Source organism: Falco peregrinus, chromosome 3 (assembly GCF_023634155.1).
Source record: "Falco peregrinus isolate bFalPer1 chromosome 3, bFalPer1.pri, whole genome shotgun sequence".
In the NCBI taxonomy this organism is placed as follows: Eukaryota; Metazoa; Chordata; class Aves; order Falconiformes; family Falconidae; genus Falco; species Falco peregrinus.
Genome location: NC_073723.1, coordinates 116226934 through 116242546, shown reverse-complemented (window position 1 = coordinate 116242546; position 15613 = coordinate 116226934). Strand labels below are relative to the sequence as shown.

At 49.1% G+C, this 15613-nt stretch overlaps 2 protein-coding genes across 4 annotated transcripts; both read left to right on the top strand.

The window, feature by feature from the left end:
• Positions 1–51: 51 nt before the first annotated feature.
• Positions 52–11928, top strand: CEP85 (centrosomal protein 85). 3 transcript variants are annotated; one of them, XM_055799266.1, is made up of 14 exons: positions 52–133; positions 1580–1651; positions 2264–2416; positions 4677–5407; positions 6079–6212; positions 7045–7162; positions 7544–7729; positions 8092–8244; positions 8489–8643; positions 9153–9273; positions 9723–9773; positions 9860–9967; positions 10613–10841; positions 11120–11928. In XM_055799266.1, the coding sequence occupies exons 2-14, from the start codon at positions 1597–1599 to the stop codon at positions 11281–11283; spliced, it is 2358 nt and encodes a 785-aa protein (XP_055655241.1). In that variant the 5' UTR covers positions 52–133; positions 1580–1596; the 3' UTR covers positions 11284–11928. The 3 variants fall into 3 exon arrangements, with proteins under 3 accessions (XP_055655241.1, XP_055655240.1, XP_027643774.1); XM_055799265.1 differs by lacking the exon at positions 52–133 and adding an exon at positions 391–1497; XM_027787973.2 differs by lacking the exons at positions 52–133; positions 1580–1651 and having other exon boundaries at positions 2274–4308.
• A 1606-nt stretch (positions 11929–13534) lies between these two features.
• On the top strand, positions 13535–15556 carry SH3BGRL3 (SH3 domain binding glutamate rich protein like 3). Its single transcript, XM_055799268.1, is given in 4 exon segments — positions 13535–13596; positions 13598–13715; positions 14040–14207; positions 14604–15556. Coding segments are annotated over 4 exon segments (414 nt in total). The 3' UTR covers positions 14670–15556.
• The last annotated feature ends 57 nt before the right edge of the window (positions 15557–15613 follow it).

Here is a 15613-nt window from a genome sequence, read left to right as displayed (position 1 = left end):
CCAGGGCGGCCGATAGGCTGCGGAGCAGGGAAGGCGGGCGGGGCGCCACCCCTTCCCCTCTGCCACACCCCCTCCCCCGCGGCGGTAACGGTCGCTGGCGCGCGGGGCAGCGCGGGCGCCGCGGCGGAGGCAGGTGAGGGGGTCGGGCCCGCCCGGGAGCCGTTCGGCTGCTGGGCCTCAGGGGCGGGCCCCGGCAGCGCCCCCTGCGCTCCTTCCTCGGGGGAGCCCCTGTTTCTCTTCCGTCCCGGGCAGCTCGGCCTCCCCCTGCCCCCCCCAGCCCCTCGGGGACCGGCCCCCACCCCCTCCAGTCCCTCGGGCTCAGGCCCCTCAGGGTCTGCTCGCACCTTCCAGGCAGCTGGGCCCCCCACTCCCCTCCACCTTCCCTTCTCCTTCCACCCAAATCACCTTTCTCCCGATCCCTTTCTGGGGGGTGAAGGGCTCCCCCCACACCCTGGCTTCACGTTGCTCCCCACTCCCACCGAGCTCCTCCCTTCCATCCCTGACCACCTCTCCCTTCCCACCTTCTGCTGGGAAGGGGTGCTCTGTAGGGTGCTGTGGGTGCCTTTGGGGGTGTTTGGAAAAGGGTGGTGCTGAGTGAGGTAGGGATGATGTGGTTGCTTCATCTATTCTATAATTTCAGGAGCTTATGCTTGAATTTCCCTGCTATAACTGTCTGACTGTAGTGCTGGAGACTGAGGTTTAAACCCAGGAATTTCAGAAACGTACACAAATTAAATATTATAAGCACTACATCTAGCTGTGTTTTATTTCTTCACTGAGAGAAATGCTGCTTCTGTTTCGTTATCCTCATATTCCTAATGTCTATCCTATGTTGCAGAATCTGTGTACGTGTGTTTTCTAAGAATTAATGGTTTCTGTGAGCTCTGTGGATCAGTTAACCAAAAATCTGTAAGACCTGGCAATCGAGGATTTGGTATTTGACTGGTGGAGTGGAAAGAGGCCTTGAATTTCCACGGTGAGGTCTGAGAGCTGCAGATTATACTCTCATCACTGGAGATGGGAAATTCACTGTCTGAAGTACTCGAGATAAGCAGATAAATTAAACCAAAGCCCTGGATAGATAATGATTGCCATTTATGGAACAGTAGCGCTAAGTTTTGAATGACTGCATTTCTGCATGTAGTTGCACAGTGACTGCTACAGAGGGCAGAAATGAACAGGTTTAGAGTTAAGACTTTTAATGGGAATTTTTTAGTCTTTATAGATGTAAAGCCAGCGTGTAGGTACCATGGTGACTGATGCTCTATAAATAACTACTATGGGGATAGCACATGCCCCGGTTGAAAGATGCTGCTGTGTACCTGGAGAACGTCGCCAACAGGAACTCTCGTTTCTCAGGCACTGAGAAAAGCTACAATAACTGCAAAGGTTTTCAAAGTGTTGCCTTTGTTGCTGTGGGGATGAAACAGAGGTGTTCTTGGGAGGAGGTGCTAATTACACATGAAATACTGTGTTACTCTGAAGAGCAGCTGATGTGTATGTACCCTTTGCTTGGTTAGTGGGAACAGGATTTGGTTTATACTGACTTAAAATATGATTTTTATTTATTGCTCTGTAGTTCACTGGATAGATAAGATGGCTGCTCTTGAGAAACATCCAGACCTGAGGCTCCAGCAGGACAATCCATCAGGTAAGGATAGTCTTTTCTTTAAAGTCCTGCTGCTGTCAGATCCTGTTTCAGTTTCTCTGAGGAGACATGTGGCCCTGAGAAGAGTTCTTTACCACCAGCTTTTTATTAAAAAAAAAAAAGTCTTATTCCTGCAAAACAAAACAGTTGTACGGTTATCTAAGGGTAGAGACTCATTTGATAAAAGATAGGTTCATTGGGTGATAACTGATAAATCTGGAAGAGTTCTTAACAGTTAATGCAAAAATGTATCTTTAAGTTAACCAGGTTTGCTGTGTGCCAGTGCTGCTGCTCTTCTTTTTAGTCTGAGTACCAGGGGATCAGCTGGGTGTAATATCACAGAACTTATAAAATGGAATATAATTGATTGCTTTTGCATTCTGACTTCTGTAACAGGATTTGTTTTCAGTCTCATGCGGATATTATTTGACTTCCTTGTGTTTGCTGCCATTTTCTTTTGCAAACCAGAATTCTTTAGCAATAATACAGGGAATCGGGTAGGGATCAGTTTGGGTTTTGGTAGCAGAGGTAATTAGATATGACTTAGTTAGGTGTATTAAAAAGCTTTCTAGTCTGTTGGCTAAAACATAAATATCCTTGTCTTTTTCCTTCCAGATCCCAGCACCAATCAGAAGAGCCATTACTTGGAGACTGACTGGAAAACACCAATGTTGTCTGTGAAGTTCCAGAGCCGTGTCAGTCGCTGCTCAAGTGTGGCTGACAGTGGGGATGGGGGCATTGGGACCTCCTGTTCAGACAGCACAGAAGGTGATGGTCAGCGTGGGATCACACAGTAGCAGCCAAAGACTTTTAGGTTTTCTTAGGGGACTGACAAGCATTAAATAGCTTGGTGTTACTGAACCCTAGAGTGTAAAACTTTGGGAAGAGCAGAATCTGTAATGATGTTTGGAGACTGTTTCAAAACCAGTGCCTCAGTATACAGATATGCTGCCTGAAATATAAACAAGTCATTTAGGGACTTGCTGTTTCTCCAAGTTAGTTTGGTTATCTTCTAACTGTAGTAAGCCAGTCTTTAACTAAAAGAGCCACAATGATGATTTGCTGGTTTCTATTGACCAATAAGTGATTCATCAGCAAATCTGTGTGATTTGTATTTTTTATTTTAAGAAATAATTTATAGGTGCCTCTAGAGACTCCAGAGCAGCGTGCCTTTGTGCGTAAGTCTCCTCAGTGTTAGAGCTGGGCGTTTCTCGGTGAAGAGTGCTGCAGCCTGGCCCTCTGCTGAGGCACATTCTGAGAAATCACTTGTCCCAGCAATCCTTTCCACATATTTTCATCTTCATTGATGGAAGTGACATAAACCACTATTGATTCACTGATTTTTCTTTCAGCAGTGGGGAAGTTTGTGGTCTTCTTTAAAACAATGCACTTCACATTCATACGTTTCATGAGTTGCTCTGAGCCTTTTGAATGAGCCGTAGGTCTTAATAATGCGTGAGCTGAAGGCTTTTTAGAAAGTCTGGCTTGTGGAAATGTTGCTAGAAATATTACTAAAGCATATGTTTAAGCGTCCTATCTAGCCTCTCTCAGGATAATAAAACGTAGTTGCATGCTGAGAGCAGGGGAGGTAATGACGGCCCTTTGGGAAACTGCCCTTCTGAACATTTGTAATGTTGTAACCTTGTTTGTAAGAGCTGAGGCTGGATTGTGGCACTGACAGCTGGCTGAAGCACGCTGGCTTTCAGGTCAGTACATTAGCCAGAAATGTTGTTGTGACGACCCTTAGCACAGTCAAGGAACCGATTGCAGCATCCACACGTGGCGTGCTGGTCAGAGAACTCGAGTTCCTGATCATGATACTGAGGTATAAATTTAGGGGCTGTAAACGGAAATTGTACTGTCCCTTCTGTTTGCCAAGGAGAACGTGCCTGTGACTGCTCGGTAGCATGGTGTTCTCTGGAGCTCCTAGGCACAGCCAAGTAACATCTAAGAGATGTTTTCTCCCTGCTTCCCGCTCATGTTGAGCGGGGGGGACAGGTCTTGTGCCTTTGTTGTGACAGTTTCCCTGCAGTTTGATGATGGTCTTTCCAGAATCTGGTTTCAGTCATATGAAAACTGTGGTCTTTTATTCCTCTTTGTAGCAATGCTTTGAGGTTACAAACAGGTGAAAGGGTGACCTTGCAGTCCTGATGTTGGATTAAGGAAACATCATGTGAGGATGGGCCTTTAGCAAAACCCATGGAGAAAACAAGTTTCTGTATCTGGGGGAAACCTGGAATTCCTACGATACACAATGTATCAGGGCGAGGAGTGGGAACAGGCACTTTGTTGTTTGCCCTTCTCAGCTCAGGCTGTTGCTGTATTGAAATCTGAGAGTTGCTAAGAATAACCCTGTACTTCCACAGAGCCAGGTTTGGTGCCCGTCTGACAGGACGGGCTCACGTTGGGGTGCGAGTGCTGAACTCTATCTCATTTCCTGTGGTAATAAGGTGAGAGCCATTAATTTAGCCTTTAGAAGAAGTTCTTTTGCTGCAGCGTCCTAGAGGAGTTCAAAGGCCAACTACTTGGTCATCTAGTGTTCAGCTGTGTTTGAAGCTCATCATGGGCTTAGTGAAGGCTCCGGTTCGCTTTGGTTACGGTTCAGAGTTGCTGAGCAGTGGGACGGTCAGAACAGATTCAAGGTCTCAGTGTCCAGCTGAGTAAGTTTCAGCTTTTTTATTCAATTTAAACGACTTGATTTCTTAACCTATAGGAAGATAACGTTATTGACTTAAGATTATACTACAGTAGCTTAAAACCAAGGGATCAAAAATGTGTACTGAATTAAACTTGGATTCTCTCTGTGGTTTACGGTGGTAGGAAAATGTCAGCAGGGTCCTGAAGCTTGTAGTGAGGGGGAACATAGGTGTGCCTTAGTCTTGCTGCTGCCGCTGCTTAGGAGGATGTGTTCAGCGGGAAAAGAAAGGTTTTTTTAAAATTGTTTCAGAAAGTTCAGTAGAGGAGTGGCTGTTTGTATCAGAATATTTTCAGGATTGTAATTAGAGTATCACTCTTCTTCTTTCCCTAGACTTTTGCAATTCCAATTCCAGTAATGGTTCCTCATTCCAGCCCATCAAAACCCAAGTGACCATCCCAACAGCCCATGTCATGCCTTCTACATTGGGTGCCTCGCCCTCCAAGCTGTGCTCTGCAGGAGACCAGAGGTGTTCACAGGGCACTTCAGAAACTGCTATGCCAGGATCTGCTGCTGAAAACGCAGCGCTCCTGAGAAACGGCGATTTTAATGCCGGGAAGTCTTCCCAGGTGCCACCCAGGGATCTCTTGCATCTCCACGGGACTTCAGGGGAAAACCGTTTTGAGCAATCCTGGCATCCTGTTTCTGATCACATGAGAACAGAAGATGCTTGGAAGTTTGACACCCCTGCCATTGAGTGCACCCTTAACCAGTCTCTCTTTCTGGATAGTTTGTGCACAGATCCTCTCCATAGGTTCCAGAAGTTCAATCCAAACTCTGGGGCAGCTGGGGCAGGAAAGGACCATTATAAGGTGCTGCCAGAGAGTAATCAAGTGGCAGGGGCTAATGGAGTCTGTGAGCCCCAGGACAGAGCGTGGCCAAGCGGGAGCAGACTGATGCCAACAGGACTCCAGGCCAACAATTTCTTTTCGAAACCTGTAACTCCTCCATCTCAAGCATGGATGCAAGAAGCCTGCACACTACATCCCCACGAGAGGGTCTGCGAGCTCAGTGCTTGGAAACAACAGCTGGAGAAAGTACGGTTGCAAGTAGAGCAAATGCAGGTAGGGAGCTGCATGTGTGGATGTATGAGTTTGAAACCCTTCCTATCTCTTTAGTCATGAATTATTGTCCCAGACTTACGAAGCAAGGGGGAAAATGTCTCATGCTTCTCCCTGTCTTACACTAAAAGTCTCTTAATGATCTGTTTTTACAACACGTGGTGTCACAGGTATCATTTGGCGTGCTGCTTGTGTAGAGCAGCCCTGTATTGTGTTACAGCACTGCAGGTTGGTCCAGATCAAGAGATGAAACCTGTCCACTGGAAACTGTAAAAAAAAAAAAAAAAAAAAAAAAAAAAAAAAAGGCATGCCGAGACATTCATAACAGTTTCTAGAATAATGGTATTCTATATCTAGAATTAAGAAACACTTATTCTGAAAAGATGCATGAATCTAATTTCAGTTTGCTAGGTGGAAAGAGTTTATCACCTCCCACCAGCTGTATCCTAATGGAGACAAGTTGTTACCAGCGAGCTAGCACAGTGATCTAAAATTATTTGTTAATCTCCAGTTGTGCTTGGGCAAAGTTACTTGTTCTTGGACGTTGACGGAGACTGAAATAACTGTGTCCTGGCATGCAGATGAGCACACAGTGTGCAAAATAGCTCGACCAATGTTGCAATTACCTCTGTGGAGCACAAACTTCTCCCTCCTCATTTTGTCTCCTCTTTCAGTTACAAAATGGAGGCGCCGGCCACCATCCCTTGATGTATTCTGCTTCTCTGCCTACACCTGATCCAGCTCAGTGGATCAGTATCCTGAACTCCAATGAAAACCTACTCAAGGAGAAGGAGCTCCTCATTGACAGGTGAGGGTTTGATACTGACACGTGGCTTAAAGACTCCAGTGCATTTCCTTTTGGAAAGGGGGGGTTTTGAAGGTACCAAGGAGAGCTCATATCTTAGAGTTCATTTTACCCAACTGAGCTTTTTGGGTGCAAAGAACGATATAATGACCTTTGAGAACAGCCTCCTTTCTTTTTCATGAGTTCTTCCCTTCCTCTTGGAATTAGGATGATGTTCCTGAAGGGTTCAAATAAATCAATTTTGGTTAGGGCTTTCTGTGTTTTATAAGGGATGAAGACATCACAATTATCTGGAATGTCAAAACTACTGCCTTTTTGCTTGAGGACTTTCTGGGAGCTCTTTGAGATCTTTATTCTAAATTTGTTCTTTGTGAGATTGGGCTGGCAAACAGTGTTGCTCGTACCTAATGCTAGTGGTCCATAAGCTTTTATGGAAAACTACCTTCAGCATTTGGACTGTAAATACTTCTTCTGCTTGCTCATTTTGACTCATATGATGTCTGTTCATTTTACCCATAAGATCCAAAGCCAAGCTGGATCCTCCAAAGCATGCAAGGCGTGTGGGTTTTATCTGTAATCATTGCTGGGGGGGAGGCTTTGAAGGGAGGGAAGGGAAGAAGAGTCAATACAAATTGTAAAAAAAAAATAAAAAAAAAAAAAAAAAAAAATTAAACGGATATCTTTCAGATTGTTTCTCTGCAGGTCAGTTCTGAGTTGCAGAGTTGTCTTTCTGTTCCGCCTGTTGCTGTAGGGAGCGTTAGTCACGGTGGCACTATTCATGTTGCATTGCTCTCTATTGTAGATTTGAGAACAGTATGTTACCTGTTTTTTACAGACAAAGACAACACATATCCCAGTTGGAGCAGAAGGTCCGGGAAAGCGAACTGCAGGTTCACAGTGCTCTGCTTGGCTGTCCAGCGCCCTATGGAGATGTCTACATGTTGAGAATGCAGGTAATAGGGTACAACAGGGTGTTAGTAAGAAGTGTGTACTGAATCCAGTGGCCCTACTGCTTCTCAGTAGGTGTTTCCTGAGTAGGAGGGCTATGCAGAGTAAAATTATCCTTTGTATGGGGACCCAATCACCTGTCATCTCTGAGATCTTCTGTGTCTCTTGAGGTTTCAAGCCCTGAAATACTACGGTTTGTTTAGAAGCTGTCTAGCGATGCAAACGCCTGACAGCACTGACAAGTGCTATTTCAGATACTGCCGTATATAAGGTGGGCTGAATGATGTTTGGGAATTAGGAGGGCTGAGAACACAGCTCTGAGGCAGCGCAGCTGCTTAGTGCCAGTTTGTAACTACACTGAACTCATAAGCTGTCTCTGTTTGCAGGAGCTGCAGCGGGAGAACACATTTCTTCGAGCACAGTTCACAGAGAAGACTGAATCTCTCAGTAAGGAAAAGATTGAATTGGAGAGAAAACTGGCTGCTGCAGAGGTGGATGCAAAGCTGATCCGGGAGTCGCTGAAGGAAACTATGCAGAAACATGCAGAGGAGTTAAAGAAACAGGAAGAAAGGGTAATGCTCCCATTGCCCTAGAGGTGGAAGGTGTTTTTTCTTTGAGAAGCTAAAAGTCAGTGTAGTGCCTAGATGAAAGTTTTCTGTGGCAGTGTGTTATTGCAGGTGTCTTCTGATCTCCTTGTACTTTGGTTTATAAGCAGAAGCTCTTCCTCCTGCAGTTAGAAGTATTTCAGTACCTCCTCTTTTAACTAGAGAAGAAGCCTGTCTTTAGCTAAGTGAGCAGAAACGCTGCTGAGTTAAGGTGATCTTGTATTTTGGTGTTGAGTGCTGTACAAAAAGGTAAAGGGGTGGGCTTACAGAAGACTGAAGAATGGATAAGGAATTATATAAACTAAACTTGTATGTGACTGTCCCTGCAGGTAAAGGGAAGAGACAAACACATTAATAACCTTAAAAAGAAATGCCAGAAGGAATCTGAACAAAACAGAGAGAGACAACAGAGAATTGAGACCCTAGAACGATACCTGGCTGATTTACCAACCCTTGAGGACCACCAGAAACAGAGTCAGAAGGTAAAACTCCCTCTGAGTTGTAATGATTGCTCTTCACATACTTGTTCAGGTGACCTTTCTACAGCTGCAGTTAATCCCCTGTGCAGCTGCTGAAGTAAAGTTGTGGTCTGGCCTTTTTGCAGGAGGAATGTTCTGAGCTATAGCTGAGAACTGTCACATAGGTAGTTAAAATGTAGTTGAAACATGGTGTGTATGGTGAAAGGCCTGGGACATCTGTTGAGTGTTATGATGGCCTTTGTTGCAGCTGAAGGAATCTGAACTGAAGAGTGCTACTATGCAGGAAACAGTGCTGGCACTGGAAACAGAGCTTGGAGATGTCCGGGCTGCTTTCAGGGAGCAAAAAGTGCAGCTAGAAACCCAAAAACACAAGGAGCTGGAGCTTCTTTCCACAGTGCGCAGGTAAAAATCAGCCGGATTAGAATAAGCTTCATCTTAGTGCTGAAGTCATTGCTGCACAAGAACAGTGATGGTTCAGTACAACTGCTGTCCCACCTGTCAGAACCAGGTTACCGTGAATTTGTGATGATTATGCGAGTGCTCACTAAACCACGGTGTTCAGATTCTGCGTGCCAACAGCAGAGGGTGGGAGCAGAACCATGTGGCTGAAAGGGGGCCCCTCTTTTGTCACCTGGGTTTGTCGGTGTCCTCGGGTTATTGCTGTCAACTGCAACTCCTTGCAAAATGGACCTACGTAATCTGCAATCGCTGGGTCTCTGCAAATGTGCCAATATTGTGGGTAGGGCTGTGTCTAGGGCGAGGGACTCCTGTCACAGCCCTGGCAGTTTGCAAGCTGGGATCCAAACAGGGCAATGCTGACATCTGATATGAAAATGATTTGTTTCCCTCCTCCTAGTGAGGGAAACATCCTGAATAAAGCTGGTTTTCCCATGGTGTTCTGCTAATTTCAGCTTGCAGGACAAGGTGCAGCAGTGTGTAAAGAACACGGAGAGAGGACTCCCTGCCCAGGATGGGGAGAGACAGAAAATAGAAAATGACTCTCTGAAGAAAGAATGCGACTGCCTCAGGAAGGTAACAGGCTGTCCTAACCGGGAATCACACATTTTTCCTTCCAGTTAGTCACGGCAGGCACTATAATGAGATCAGGAGCTCTTGCAGTCATAACTGCACTTTCCTGTGCAGTTCCTGGAATTCCAAACTGAGGGGTTTTAAAAGCTGTTCTTGGTGTGATAGTCATGCACTCCTGCAGTAACACTGGAGGGAAGCTGCAGAATGCAGAAGGGAGAGGAAAACCACAAGAATGCGACTTCTCCAGTTTGTTTTTAGCTGATACTTCTAATGGTGCCTTTTATCAGGGGCCTTTCATTGAGGAATCTAAGCCCACTACTAACAAGCAGTGATTAAAGCAGTAAATGGACAGGAAAGAGAAGGAGAGGGAACGCTGTCCTGCTGAAGGAGAAATCCTGGCGGCATTACTGAGTCTGTGTGGTCAGTTCTGATGCCTCTGCTTTTGATTCCAGATTGTGGACAAACAGCAGAAGAAGGTGGAGCAGTTGGCCTTGGAAGTAAAGGTGAGAAGTGACTGCAGAGGGACCTAGAACTTGAGAATCTGCTGTGAAGTGAGTTAGACTTACTACTTTCCCATGGTCTGTTCCAGAACCTGGAAGAACAGGTGGCCCAGGAAGAGGGGACAAGCCAAGCTTTGAAAGAGGAAGCGATGAGAAGAGAAAATGCGCTGCAGCAGCTCCGGACTGCTGTGAAAGAGGTCAGAGCAGGAGTGTTTAGAGTGTCAGTTGAATGAACTATGGATTGTCTTTTAGCAAGGCCCTTAATTTGCAGTCAGCAGCACAACCTCTCCTGCTTCCTGCTAGTCAGTGCTCTGAAAGGAGCTCTTCTCTGTTCAAAAGCAGGAGAAAGACAGTTTCTGCCTTGGGAACTTCAGCTGGGGCTGCGGGATGTGGTGGAGGATCCTGAGTTTGCCAGTTGAGGGCAGCAAGGTGGTGAGCAAGGTCCAAACTCGACTACAGACCTGGCTGAAGGGCAGGGCTGAGCCCCACACTCAAGCCTAAAGGAGGTCAAGCTACAGTGGCAGCCCTTGAGGGAAGGGATGGCCAGTGCTGGGGTGAGCAGGTGGTGCACAACCTCCTGGAAGCTTATTTTGTTGTGTCATGCTTTGGCAGGGACAGTGCAGTGTCATGGGGCGCTTTCTGTCTGAGCCAGTGAAGCTGAACACTTGCACCCTGTAAGACTGACACTCGCTCGTCTGGTGAGAGCCTGCAGGGCTTGATGTAAACCAGCTCCTCCTGCCCTCCGTGCTCCCATCATCGTCAAGCACTTGTGTTAAGTTGCTTTAAGTGTGCTGCTAGTTCTGTACCAAGTAGCCACCAACCTGCAGTATCTGTTTGTTCAGCTTTCAGCGCAGAATCAGGAGCTCATCGAGAAGAACCTGACCCTTCAGGAACGACTCCGGCAGGCAGAGCTAATAACCCAGCCGCTGCCTGCTGAGACAGCCCGCCTCACCCAGGAGCTGCACAGCGAGCTGGCCAGTTGTCTGCAGGATTTGCAGTCTGTCTACAGCATTGTCACTCAGAGGGCTCAGGGCAAGGACCCCAACCTCTCCCTGCTGCTGGGCATTTGCTGTAAGTATGCGGAGTGATGGCAGAGCAAACCCTTTGGTTCCTGTGCTGTGGCAGAATTAAGTAACTCGCATATATTATAGGCTGGCAGGTTCTCACCTTTCTGGGATTCTGAACCTTCTTTCTGCAGTTAGCTAGCTCTAAACGTGTATGCTGCAGTAACTGAATTTTAAGTAGTGCCTCTTTTGCAAATATACGTTGGTTTTTCTGGCTTGCTTGCAAATGTGTGTGATCCTTGGTCGGAATTGCGTGTGAGGTAACTCCCCTCTCTGACTCCACAGCTGCGCAGTACTCTGCTAAGGAGAAGGATGACTTGCTGAGCCCTGATGGACTTGCAAAGAAACTGGTGGAGGTAAAAGAGCTTCACAAGGAGGTGCAGGACTTAAGGACGGCAATATCTGACAGATACGCTCAGGACATGGGAGACAACTGCATCACCCAGTAAAGAACGCTCCCCAAAGTAAGGCAGGAAATGAAGACTCGAAACCCTCAGGAGACTAGAGCTCCTACAACCCAAAACCTATTCAGCACTTTACCATCCCTCTGCTCGGGTACAAGACATGTGACTTATCCAATCCGTGAGAAATCAGGGGGTTTGTTGCCAGAAGTGTTTAGCTGCTGACTGACTAACTGGAATCATTCAGGGCTTCGGTGTCGGGCTTTGCAGTAGCTTTGATCTTGTGGAATGTGTTTATGCTGTGTTTGCTGGAGCTGGTGTGGTCTCTGATGCTGGGAGATGAATTCTGAATTGCCTTCCAGGCATGTCAAATGCTGAACATGCAAATGTGACAGTCAAAATCATCACTAAAAGGAAATGTATGCCCTGGTCTTTCTGATAAATTCTCTGCACAGATCCTGTGTGACTAGTAAGACCAGAGGATTATCAGAGTGTTCAGGGGATATCTGTGGACTTCAGAGGCAAGAGGTGGGCCAGTTATGCTGCCACAGTCTCCTCAGATGCTGTGTGCACTGTTCTGCCTTGGATGTTTTTGTAGCCATCTGTGGAGCAGGACCTGCTTTCCTCGGGTAAATGCAACTGGAGTCTTTCAGTAGCTAACAGGAGTTGGGGAATAAAGCAATACTAAAAGAAGACTCTGAAAACACTCCCCCTGGGCACTGTTGCCCCAAAAGCCTTAAGCCTTTTGTTGCCCCAAAATAGCACTCTTGAGTGTGGGTACGATTCCAGCTGCAGAGGAAGCGGATTGATGCTGAAGTGCCTTAATGTGCTAGAGAAACGTCCTGTCCCCATGCTGCTTCGTGCCTAATGCGTCTGCTGGCAGCATGAGGAACTGCTGTTTCTTGTAGCAGCCTTTAGAGCCCTCGCAAACCATCTGGGGAGCCTTGAATGTCTGTAGCCCCTGCCAGAGCCGCAGAGAGCCTCTATGCCCCCAGGGGAGCCCGCTGCAGGCCAGCGGGGAGACATGCCTCTGTTTGGCTCCCTTCTTGCTGGGGAGAAAGCCATTCTGGTCCTGACATAGCACGATGGTCCAGCTGGATCCAAGAGCTCTTCCTGATGCCCCACTCGGGCTTTGTTGTAGCCCTGCCCCTTGCTCTCTGGGAGCTCCCTGCTCCTCTGCTAAATAATGGGATTTCTAAATAAATCAGTATGGGATGAGGTTCACTTTATCACAACCCTCCTTAGCCTTAGTGGCAACTTTACAGTACTAAGTGCTTGCTTGTGACAATGCTGTAGTGCCAAGGGTAGAACTTGTTTGGTTTTCAGCTCGAGTTAAGAGCAAGATGCAAAGTCAGTTATAATAACAAGGAGGGAAAATACTGCTGAAACTTCTGCTGTTTGGTTGCTCTTGGTTCATGTCGGGGCTGCGAGCCCCAGGTTTGGGAGAAATGTTTTTGTTATTCCTTTGTGTTAAATTTTAAGACCAAATCTGTTTTGTTCTTAAATGTTTGGCTACCACGGGTGATGGTGGCGACAGATCGGTTAGCTTGCTGTCCTCAGCTACCTGCTGTACAGCGTGGGGAGCGGGTGCAGCAGTGTCTGCTGGGCAGACAGAACTGTTCTTTCCTCATCTGGTGTGTTACATTGGTGGCTGTTTCTGTTCTCAGGCTGCTGATGCCATGTACTGAGCTAAATGTGGGCCAAGGCGAATTCTTGAGGTCATTTGTCCTGACTGCTGAGAGCTCTGTAGGCACTGGGGTGTGTGTGGAGCAGCACCAGCTGTGAAAGTTGCTCGCTCCCGCAGGTTAGCGGGGTGCTGCTGAGCACCAGCCCTGTTCCCCGTGTTCTTCTTTGGGTGCAAGACCCAGTTTCCAGGCGATGTGTGGGGACACGTTTGCCCTCTGCCCTGACAGAGCTGGCTGTGAAAAGGAGATCGTGGCTGGGCTGCCCAGGTCGCGTGTCCCTCCCTGGGGAAATGTCCCCTCTTCATTCTCCTGCAAAACGGGATCAGTCTGTCTCGGGCAGTGATCCCATCCGGGCTGTACGGGACTGCTGCTCTCCGTGCAGGGGCAATCTTGGAGCTCTACCGAGCACCCGGGACAGGGGCGCAGGGCCACGTCCCCCCTTGTCCCATGTCCCCCCCCCCCTTGTCTCACACGCTGTCCCCTTGGTGTGGTCGGGTCCCCCTGGCGCTGCGCGTTGGATGCGGAGTGTTTACACCCGCCCTTGTCTCACCCGCTTGTTTGTACCGAGTGTTTGGGGCGCGGAGCGGGGCCGCCCCCGTCCCCGCCGATGCCGCATGCCCGGTCCCGCCGGCCCCATTGGTCCCCGCGGTCACATGCCGGGCGGCGGCGGGGCCGCCCGCTCCCTCCCTCCTTCCCTCCGCGCCTCCCTCCGCCGCGCCGAGCGCAGGGAGCGGCCGCGATCGCAGCATGAGCACCCTCAAGGTCTACAGCACCTCGGTGACCGGCTCCCGGGAGGTGAGCGGGGCGGCAGGGCGGGCTGCGCCGGGGCCCCTCTTCCCGGGGGCGGGCGTCTCATCCCCGCGGAGCTGCGAAGCCCCCCCGCCCCATCCCGGGTGTGTTCCCTCCTCTGCTCACCCTGCACCGGCCCCTTCCTCCCCCGAATCCATCCCCCGGTGCTAGGTGTTACCCCCCCGCCGCGCAGAGCCGAGCCCCGTGGCCCCTGCGGAGCAGTCGCTCCGGGAGCGCTGTGCTGACTGTGGCTGGCGCGCTGGGGTGCGTGCCCGCCCTTCGGGCTCCTCTCCAGCTCCCCGTAACCTGCCTTTCCCGCCCGGGTTCCAGATCAAATCCCAACAGAGCGAAGTAACCAGAATCCTCGATGGGAAAAACATCAAGTACGAGCTGGTGGATATCTCCCAGGACAACGCTCTCCGGGAGGAGATGAGGGTGAAGGCAGGCAACCCCAAAGCCATCCCGCCCCAGATTGTCAACGGAGACCACTACTGCGGGGTAAGGCTCATGCTCTGCGCTGGGGATAAGGACCATGGAGGTTGGGTGGTGGGCAGGAACCCCAGCCCCTTGTTTTTCCTGTGTGATGTTAAGATGCCTTTTAAAAGGCATTTCATGAGGTGCACAGACAAGGCACTGCCAGGGTTAATGGCCCCTTGGGGCATGGTGGCTTGTGAAAAATGGGGCTCAGGCAGGGGGGTCTCTGGATGACTTTGGGCAGTGGGGCTGTGCTGTCCAGGGCTGTCCCCTCTTTGTCCTGTCATCCTCCGCACGACTGACGGGCACCCGTGCTGCAAACCGGTCTGTGCTGCGCTCAGGGGACCCTGGGCTGCCTGACCGATGGGAGCGTGTAACTCCCTCTTGTCTCGTGAGCGACCGTGTGGCTTTTCCCTGCAGGATTACGAGCTCTTTGTGGAAGCGGTGGAGCAAAACACCCTGCAAGAGTTCCTGAAGCTAGCCTGAGCCCTGGGGTCCCCTCCCGTCTTGGACTCTACCTGCATTCCTGAGCACCCTCATCTCCGACCACCTTCACTTCCAGGTTGTCAGCACTGTCCTGGCACCACGACCTGTATCCCAGCACAGGGAAACCCATGACCAAAACTACTCATTGCAGCTGCCTATGATCCCCTCCTGCCTAACCCTTGATATCATCTCAGAGGGATCCAAAGAAAGTCTGACGCTCGCTGCGCATGGCTTTTGAACAAAGCCGGGCCTGGCTCCCCGCAGCTTCCAGTGCCTCTGTAAACAGCAAAGCCTCTGGGGCTGTGCGAAGTGCGGCCGGCCGTCAGCCCTCTCCTCTGCAGGGAGAGCTTCGGCTTCAGGAGGGAAGGGCTTAGGGTTGCGTGTTACTTCCCACTTCTCCCAGTTGCTGTTAAAATTGTTAAATCCTGCTGCCTCACTTCCTCGCTCACTTTTTTTTTTTTTGGTTTGTTTGTTCTTCATCTCAACTGCAGAGATATGGCGACTAAGTTGATTTTTTTTTTGTTTGTCTTAATTTAATGCAAAAATACTGCACAGAGCTGGGGTCTGACCACCCACTGCAGAGAAGCCCGGGGCTGGGGACAAAGGCCAGTGTCACTTAGCAGGCTGCCTGGGGGCGTGGATGGGCCTAGAAGTGGGACCCATGCTGCTCCGGCTGCCCTCTGCTGTGATGTGGTGCAGTGCTGACCTCGTGAGCGTTAATGGCTCAGGGCTGCTCCAGAACAGCTGATGCTCCAGCTGTCTTACCTTTCCTCTTTGAGCTGGCTTTTTTGCAACCCGGACCAAGTGCATTTTGTTTTCCTGCCAAAAAGCAAGTTTATAACCAATGTTGTCTTCCGAGATGCTATTAAATGTTACTGTACCTTTCATATCGGTACTGGTGGGTTTCTTTAAAATCTGGTTTTATTTTGACTACAGGTTAAACA

Coding starts and splice junctions, on each gene's coding strand:
- CEP85 (XM_055799265.1), top strand. CDS start 1,293: ATGCCCCGGTTGAAAGATGCTGCTGTGTACCTGGAGAACGTCGCCAAC. Junction 5,408..6,078: donor TGCAAGTAGAGCAAATGCAG/GTAGGGAGCTGC, acceptor CTCCTCTTTCAG/TTACAAAATGGAGGCGCCGG. Junction 7,730..8,091: donor TAAAGAAACAGGAAGAAAGG/GTAATGCTCCCA, acceptor CTGTCCCTGCAG/GTAAAGGGAAGAGACAAACA.